The 9,741-nt window shown below is 42.1% G+C and overlaps 1 protein-coding gene across 1 annotated transcript in view; it reads right to left on the bottom strand.

The window, feature by feature from the left end:
• LOC120609297 (exostosin-2-like) overlaps positions 1–9,741 on the bottom strand; it is a 78,404-nt gene that overhangs the window by 40,210 nt on the left and 28,453 nt on the right. Inside the window, exons 3-4 of the mRNA XM_039871723.1 lie at positions 8,471–8,660; positions 1–167 (exon numbers count right to left, since the gene is read on the bottom strand). Coding sequence (XP_039727657.1) covers positions 1–167; positions 8,471–8,660 — 357 coding nt within the window. The remainder of the gene's footprint in view (positions 168–8,470; positions 8,661–9,741) is intronic.

The raw sequence follows: 9,741 nt of genomic DNA, 5'->3' as shown, positions 1-9,741 counted from the left end.
CTCATAACCAAACTGCAGCTCATCAGAGGTCAGCATAATGATATCATCATCGATGGCCAGGACGGCCTCGGTCTCGATTTCATCATACGGGAAGAAACGGTTACTCAACTTGTTTTCAGCTGTCCTCACAACTTTTAATGGAACCCGGATTTTGGGCCAGAGAGACTCTGGGAAAAGAAAAAACAAGATATGTATCTCTAATAAAGTACTCAGAGTATCATACCACAAATGAAATGGAAGAATCAATTCAATCCACAAGTACGAATGTGCAAGGGAAATTCTTACAAATGCAGTTTTATAATATATTATAAATATGTCTATCCTCTCTAAGTCCTTACAATGGCACTACTAATTCTCAATACTGCCTTAACCAGAAGGCACAAACTGGCTTCAACTCACAACTGAGAGACAGAGAAGCAAAAGGACCAGGATCACAATGACAAGAGAAATTCAGTCTTGACTGCCTCCTTCTCAGGCCCATAGTTTGTTTTTGTTTTTGTTTCTTCCCCCAGCTGTACTGAAGTATAATAATTAGTTGCTCATATTTACACTGTACGATTCAATGAGGTTTTTTTTTCAGTTATAGTTGTCATACAATAGTATATTAGTTCAGTTGTATAGCATAGTGATTAGTTCTAATGTCAGAATTCTACCACGTCTACAAAATACTTTCCAACAGGTACACGCCAGGTAGAAACCTGCCTGCGGCTCTGCTAGGAAACAGGATGCATGCGTGGAGGAGGTCCGCCCCGACGTGCCCAACTCTGAGCGCGCTCAGGCAGCTTAACCAGGCCGCAAAATGCACCCCTCACAACACTGTTTCACCCAACGAGTGCAGCTTCCTGAACTTAGCACTTTATCCACTCGACAGCCCCTCGCCCGTGATTTACCGAGTTTGGCTCTCATCATGTCCAATTTACAGAGTAAATATCAAATTTCTCGGTTCAATTATGTGGGATTTTCTAGCACAGTAAAGAAACACCAACCCATGACTTGCCTTACATTTTCACCATTCTACTTTGAGATGACTGAAGCAATTTAACCACAGGTTCCTTATTTTAAAATGCTGCATTTAGCATAGCGTGAAATGAATACTTCTTTGGTACAGTACCCCTGTCTGTAGATCTCAGGGTTCTTTACAGAGGGCAGTCTGTTCTTCACACAACACTTGTCAAATGAGAATAGGAAAGCTAGGTATCATACTGTTTCCTAAAAGTCCATCATGTAGTGGTGGAACAATCTAGTTTTTGTGGGTCTGGAAGCCCTAACATGCCCATAGCCACTCCAAAGTCGCCATAATAAAGAGAAGTATGACAGAGGAAAAGTCAGAAGGGGAAAAAAAGCTGTCTTAACTAACTGCAGACAAAATATCTCACTTCCACATATTTTATAGTAAGTCCAAGTACCACATTGTTGGGGCATTACCAGAATCTTGGAAGAAGCCTGTGCAAGTGAGAGGCCCTGTGATTAAAAAAGATATTCACAGCCTTAAATGAGCACAGAGCCTAAAAATGTGGTCAACTCCAAAAAAAGCATGTTTGGAAAAGGACTAAACTGGAGACCAGAAATGATCCTATAGGCTGCTGTCTTTTAATCAATAACAACAGTTAATTATAGTTTCACTCCTGGTACAGAATCACATAATCAATAAATATCTTTGGAACAAATGAGTGGACATAGGACTGAGATACTGGAGACCTGAGTTCTGCCTTACCTATGGGATCTTAGGCAAATCCCTTCTTCTTGGGGTAAGAATAAGCAGCGAGCGAGAGAGAGATCTTTATGAAGCAACTAGTATATGCCAGACACTTTAAAGATGCAATGTCATTCAAGCCTCCTGACAACCCTATCGGGCAGAGTTTACAAAGTAGTATTTACAAGGCTCGGAGAGGTTAAGTAACTTGGCCAGGGTTACAGAGTTAATAAATGATAAGGTTAGTATTGGAATCTAAGTCTGTTTAGCATAAAAGACCAAATAGAACCTGTACCATCTATTGCAGCTTGCAAATCTCATGTTTCTCTAGATCTGGAATAAAACAATGATGTTCAACAATTTTCTCCAGCAACTACCCTTATTCTTGTTTGCTTCCCACTCCCTCTTCTAGATAAATAAAATCTCTGTCATAAATCTACTGTCCAAATCCTTACAAAACATGAGTCGATCATAATATCTAAAGGAGGTTATAGCCCTACCTACCAGCCCAGTGGTTCTCAAGCTTTTTGGTGCCAGGAATCTTTTGTACTCTTTAAAACTGTTGAGAACCTCAAAGTTTGTTTATGTGTGATACAACACACACACACACACACACACACACTTTATTGTATTAGAAATTAAAACTGAGGGAATTTTAAAACACAAGAATACACAAGCAGACATTCCATTAGCTATTAGAGTGATGACGTTATCCCATGTCACGTAGCTCCGGAAAACTCCACTGTTTACTTGTGAAAGAATAAAAGAGTGGGAAAGGGAGGGTGACTCAGTACTATCATGAAAATAATTTCAACCTCGCAGACCCCCTGAAAGGATCTCAGGGATGTCCAGGGGCCCCTGGACCACACTTGGAGAACTCCTATGCTAGACTCTGTATTCTGATTTGGGTATCACAATATGGGAAAAGTACCAACAACTGAAAAAACAGTTTAGGAGGTGTTATGAGGGTAGTGCAGATACTTGATTCAGGAATATCTATAGAATGTTTAAAGAAACTAAATGTGCAAGTTGTCAATTTATTGCTTCTCAATTTCAATTCACCCTTCATTACCCTGTTTGTGACACTGGAAATGTTTTCCCTTTGCCAGGTGGCCCAGTGCTGAACCCTGTCAGTAGAGGGTGCTGTAGAGACACTTTAGAAGGAAGGGGGCTTTTCTTCCTGGTTCTGGTGTGCTTTTGTTACTTCTTGCTCCTCTAGCACTTGACCAGCAGGTAGGCAGGCAGAGGCATTTATCTCCAGCAAGTTTAAGTTCTAGCTCCAGGGGCAGCTTCCCAGAAAGTCCTGCAGACACCCCAACCAGCTTCCCAGTGAGTTCAGCAGCACCCCCGAGAGCAATTCAGCTGAGGTTCTGTCCGTAGGTGGTTCCAAGGGAGCGCCACTGAAGCCCTCGCCAGTTTCCCAGAAAACTCAGTAACACCTGCTGAGCAGCTTTCTGTTGAATTCTATGGGTATCCAAGGGGACATCTGGTTTCTTGCTGGCCAGACTTGGCCTGTGGCACCTCAGCAGTGGGCTATAGTCATGCGCTCTCCAACAAGGTTTGAATCTCAGACCTAGGTGGAGAAGGTGCTCTCCCAAATTTACTTCCTGTAATCTTTAGTTCTTTTTACCCCTTAGTCACCAATATCCTGTTACTAGTTAATAATTCTTTATATGGAACTTCTCCTGTTCAAGCTACTGTGTGGTTTCTGTCTCCTACCTGGGCCTTGACGAATACACTAGGGATAATGGAAGGGTTATCAGATGAAAAGGGATTTGTTCTCTGCGGCCTCTAAAGTTAGATCCATGAGCAGTGGCTGGGTGAAAGTCTCAGGAAAATTGATTTCGACTCAAAATAAGTAAGAGTTTTCTAATGGTATAAACTGTCTTAAGATGAATGAAATGCCTTCAACAACATAATGTGCCCTTTTACTTGAAATGTACTAACTTAGATCAGATTTGTACTTGACATCAGATGAGAGACCAAACAAGATGCCTCTGAGTCCTAGGATCAGGCAGTTTATATATCACAGAAAGAGCACAGTCTTTAGAAACAGCTTCAAACAGGTGTTCCCCTTACTAGCCATGTGATCTTGAACAAGTCAATCACTTTGAATCTGTCTGACTATGAAGAGGGAATAACAACACCATCTTTCCGTGAATGACTATGAGAATGAACATGAATGTATTTAGCAGCACGGTGCTTGGGACATGGTAGACAACCGCTAAATGTTAGCTGTGATTTCCTTGAAAGTTTGTGTCTATTTACAAAATCAAAGGATTTTTTTTGAACCTTAGGTAGTGACGGCAAGATGGTACATCTTAGATCTGGTACACTACTCTGACAATACAGGGACATGCCTCCAGCTTGTACCTCCCTTGTCCACTTTTGAATAAACTGAATCCCTGCTATTCTAAAAAATCTAACAAAGAGGATGATGTGGGGTACAAATGGAAACACAGAATGAATCGTGGCTTTTTTGGAAATGTGATTACTTTCCCTGTTCTGAGTTGGGCCTGGGTGGCCAAAAAGAGCCTCCATCTCAATGGTCAGCTAAGAACCATCATTACCACAAGACAGGGCTCTAAATAGAATTCCCAGTTTCTTCACTTCACATTTTTAAATAAAATAGGCCTCCAAGAAAGGGAACCACCATTCTTTCAGGCTTTAGCATCCCTTCTGTGGAGGACAAAGGTAAGGGAGCAGCAATCAAAGAATAAGCATTATAATTACTCTTTGCCCTAAAGCATTTAGATAATTCTGATATGGGATTTTGATTCTGTTTTAAAAATCAGGACAGAAGCATGAGGTAGGAAAGAAAAATATAGGTAAGAAAGAAGAGGTTTTTTCCCCTTCCTATTAGTATTTTTGAAAGAATAGATTTACTTTCCTGTCTCTTTGGGTCCCTGACAAGGACCTAGTTATTCTATACAACCCCAAATCAGAGAACTGACGGAGCATGATGATTTTCCTGCTGCTAAATGGTAATCTAAATAGGTACAGAGGGGCAAGAGTTTTAGACCCAGAGAGACCTCTGTTTATTTCTGGCTCTGCCGTTTGCAGTGTTGTGACTGAAGCAAATTACTCAACTAATCTGAGCTTCATTTTTAAAAAATGGATATAATAACATCTTTCTTGCAGGACTGTCGTAAGGACAGGAGATAATATGTATAAAGCACTTAGCACAGTTTCTATTCCAGAGATATAAAAAGTATACAATACATGGTTAATAGCATTGTATTATTATCATTTTCACGAATGGATTCTTGTAAAATCTTATGAACTTCACTTCTCTATTGACAACATGAAGAGGTATGGACAGAGAGATAGAGGTTGACCTCTCAGGATGCAGAAGGAAAAAATGCCATAGCTAGAAATCTTCAGGCTCTACTATTGCTTAACCCAGGCAGGGTCTCTTTTTCCTTATCCCTTTAAATTCTAAATGGAACAGTGTGCCCTTGTATCCTGTGCCTCATCTTGTGAATCTGTTGCTGGCAAAATAGAAATGTAACCTTGCATTCACACAAAGAAGTCTACAAACTAGGATTTTTCAAACACACTAAATTTATGAAAAACAAACAACTGAGCCAAGTGACCTGATAACTTTACAGTTATGAGCTTTAGTCCAGCTTAAAGGAGAAAAAGAACTCCTTGTGCTAAGGATTTTTTTTAAAAAAAAATGTATATTGATTAATGGTTTTCTCCATTTTGGATGCCAAGAGAGATGTGAGCAAAGAGAATTTTTCTCCAACTTGGCAAAGGTACCATAAAATGTTCAAGTTGACTGAAGATGACCCCACACCCATCCTGGCAATCACTGTCACAAACACAATCACAGAGCCACAGAATAAATGATATCACCGCCACACAGACCTTGAGCCCCCTTCGGGAGTGCTCATGCTGCTTGGTGTACATCTGGTCCCCATCACCCTAATTCTCACAGTCTTCTACGAGTCACCTCAAAAGGAAGGTAGCTGCTGCTTCTACTTCCCTGTTGCCTCTTCTGGGTGGAGCATCCTGACACTCTCAGTCAATCCCATCCTGCCCACTGAGAACTATGAAAGCAGCAAGCCAACGCTGGGGGGATCCTGAGATGAATTCAAATGTAAAACTGAAATCAGTTAAAAAGAAGGCTGAGGTAAACCTATCTGAAGTGGACAGTGTACCAGCTTCCTTCAGACTGAGGCCAGGGGCCAAGGTAAATAACTCCTAAATCCATCAGGTTTGGAAACTGAAGAGTTGGCGGGGAGGAAGGCAGTGGCTTGCCTTTTTTTCTGACAGAGCTCAAAACCAATGTGACGAAAGCTGGAAATTTCTACTGCCTAGTTTAAGTATCTTCTTAAACTTCAAACCCAGCAATTTAGACTTAAATGTGACCAGAAAAGAAAAAAAGTATTTGGTTGGGTTGGAAAGTGGAAAAAAAAAAAAAAAAAAAAAAAAAGGTGTGGGGGGCGGGGAGATTCTGCCTACACTAATCCTCTCAGCAGCAGACATGTTAACCACAGTATTTATTTTAGTAAATGTAGAGAAAGTGAAAAACACAATTTTTGCCTCTAACATTTCAAAGCCTTGAACTTTCTTTTTAAAAAATATATATGTTACTAATGCTGTACATGAAAAATAAGATGCCTCTGCTGGCATGAGGGCCAGAGCTGACAGCCCCATTTACCAAGTGAACAAACACCCCACAGAAGATTAAACATGGTTCATGTTCTCCCCAAAGAACCACATCGCCGGAGCCGGAGCCCTGACCTAAAAACCACCATTAGAGAAAAGCTGGTCCAGTCTCTAAACGTGTCAAAATTAGGGCCTCATCATCTGAGGGCTCTCTTTCCTCCCTAGAGCCAAAATATTTCAAAAGTAAACTAAAATCTTGGTCAGAAAATTAACCACTACATTTTAGTAGGGTCTACCAAAAATTAAAACTGAATACCCTGCTCCAGAAACCTAGGTTTGTGCTATATTGCATTCAGTTATGTCAATGTGGGGGCTTGGACCAAGAAGGAAGAAAAAGAGTTCTCCTTTCTCATAGTTTGCAATGATACTTGGCCAAAAGAAGTGACTCAAACTCACAATAAATAATTTGCCCTAAGCCCGAAGTTGCTAACCAAGGTTTCTAAGAACCTCCTTTGCGTTTGGCACCAGGCTTTGCAACTCTGCCTCTCTGGGCCGGAGGTGGGTTGGGAAAAGTAGAGGGGCTGAAAGGCTCTCTCTGAAAGCTGGTGGCCTTTGTAAGCAGGAGCAAATACAGGGTGACACGACCGGAGCCGAGGAGGGATACACGGCCTTTTTTTTTTTTAAACAGGACCTGTCCCTTGAGAGCAAAGAGACTGATTAGCAATGCAGTGCCATCCAGTCTGCTGCACTCCAGGGAGAGGCGACTAGAACTGATGAATCCAAGTCAGCTTTCAGAGGTCATCCCCACGTCCCTCCTCACGGATCCTCTTCCTTCCTGTTAGGCTCTTCCTCCCTCCTTCTTAGAAGGTGCCAGCACCTTCCCTTTTCTTTACCTCTTTCCTTCTCCTTTATTGAGCATCAGACAAAACAGCAGCAAAAAAAAAACAAAAACAAAAAAACATAAAACAAAAAACAAACAAACAAAAACACCTAGACACCGAGAAGAAAAAAAACCTTGGCATAAAAAATTAGTTAATAAGAAGATAATTTTTTTAAAAAAAGCAGTGTGCATCAGGGGACAATATGGCGCATTCTTTTAAAATGCTATTTTGTTTACTCACACACCGTGGCTCCTTAGATCTAAAAAGAAAGTTGATTCTCTCAGAGAACAAAAATCCCACTGAGTGAAAAATTTTGAGTGTCTCAGGAGGAACTACAGAATTTTATTGAGGCAAATTCTGAATTGCCTAAGAGACAGAAATACGGTCTTCTTCCGGCCGAGACAACAGACCTACTACTGGTGGTTTCCAGGGCTGACTCTGCTGACTTCGGTATAACCAATTAAAAGGGGATAGTCATAAAAAGTGTAGATACCACTGTCAGGCAATAAACTAGACCTTATCGGTGATAGTGGTGCACATTACAAACTTCAAACCCATTCCTCGCTCTAATCCATCAGAAACTTCCTGGCTTTAATAGGCTATAAAGGGCAAGAGCTTTGAAGTCCCTGGGATTAGGATCAGTAATAGACCGACTGAATGAGAAACTAAATGCAGGTGGAACATGCTCTATGCGTCCTGAATTAAAAACAAATCCAATTAATCAAACAGTCCTCAACCCTAGCTGCCGGCCAGCAGATTGCAGGGGTGGCCGAGGCACGGAACAAAGTGATTAAAGATAAACCAAAGGGAACCTCCTCTCGCGAGCGTTCACTTGAGGAACGAATTCGAGGCATGGAGAGGGCATGCTTTGCTGACTTTCTCAGTCAGAGGTGAGGCCATCCTCTTTCGGAAGAAGAACACAGTATCAGAGCCAAGATAAGGACGGAGAAAACTAAGGCCTTTTAAACTGAGTTTTCATGTAAACAGATCGGCTGAGAGGGCTGAGAGAAGCTGAGATCTGTTTTCCCAAGGCTGATGGCCTTTGACCCCACCGATTCCAAAGCCCTCGAACACAGTTAGATGGACCACCGTAGAACGAGAACACAAAAATGGAGACAACAGGGGTCACACAGCCTCAGAAATGGCATTACTGCTGACAAAGCAGGAAAATTCCTTTAAAACAAAAAATGCACATAATTTAGCCATCCATAATGGATCCAGCTGAGAGTTAAACTAACACTCAAACCAGGCCCTTCCCGAACACATTCCCCACTCTTACCTTCTGGAGGGATTTTATTTTGATTATTCCAGACAACTAGCAGCTTGGATAGACTGGGCACCTTGGACACTTCAGTGATGACCCGGAAGAGACTCTCTACTCGGTCGTAGGTGAGGACGATGGCAGTGAAACCTTGAGACTGCGGTGGGATCAATGGGAGGAAGAGTGGGTTGCTTACGCTACCCCACTTCTGCAAGAAAACAGATTTATGTGGGTCAGAGAAGGATCTAGTAACAGTGGGACTCATTTCCTTCCCAATGTCATCAGTAAACCTGAACATGGGAAGTTTGGCAGCTTTTTTCATGACTGATCCAAGAGCTAAGCAACGGTTCAAAGTCTTCCCTTCCTCGAAATTCATACTGACTTTCTTTAATTAACTTTGGCTCAGATACCATTGAAAACAGAGCAGAGAATTTCGGCAGCTGAGGAGATTTCTAGTTAAACATGGCAGATTAAACACATGCATTTATCTCTATGCCCTCCCCAAACCCACTAAAACGACAGCTAATAAATATAACATACAAATCTACGACGACAATGGAACAGGAGAAGAGCAGTATTAACACGTTTCTGAAAGACTGAAAGAGGCTAGAGAAGGGACGGCCGAGTAGGAGAACGAGAGCTGAAACCTAAGCAGCTACAAAGTGGGAGCCAGCGAGGTTCAAGGGCAAACTGCTGGACCCCACGAAGGCTCAGGCATTAAGCTCAGCGGGTACCTTGTGAGGGTAAGAGGAACGGGAGGACTGGTGAAAACATGCGTAAGGAACAGTGAGGGACCCAGACTCACAAACCTTCCCTTTGTCCACCCACTCAGCCGCCCCACCCGGCTGGAGAGGGAGGTTTATTCTCTGAGAAAATGAAGTTCCAGACCTGAAAACACAGACTCAGCTGAGAGGAAAATGCAGGTTAAAACCTATATTCTGAATGATGAGCCCTACGGCCTGCTCCCCGCTGCAGTTCCCAAAACGTTGGCAGCCTTGGCAGCCATGTGCCTAGCTTGCCACTCCATCCTCTTACAGTAAAGCCCTCCAGGCAGTAAGCTTGTCCTCACACAAAGAACTTCTGATCAGGTTCTCAGTGCTTCTCTTTTAATTATGAACAGATCCTAGAATCACAGACATTTCAAGAACTTCTTCAGCATGAATGACAGAAACCAAACGAACAAACAGAAAAACAGGACCTCGGAGGAAACAGAGACAATAGAAGCAGCAGAAGGAAATTAAAACGATGTCAACAATGAATTACATCCTCAGTGAGAGAAGCTTTCTCAT

The sequence above is a fragment of the Pteropus medius genome, unplaced genomic scaffold, assembly GCF_902729225.1.
Source record: "Pteropus medius unplaced genomic scaffold, Ma_sr-lr_union100, whole genome shotgun sequence".
Classification (NCBI taxonomy): Eukaryota; Metazoa; Chordata; class Mammalia; order Chiroptera; family Pteropodidae; genus Pteropus; species Pteropus medius.
The sequence above is the reverse complement of the archived record's forward strand: the minus strand, read 5'-3'. Positions and strand labels throughout refer to the sequence as shown.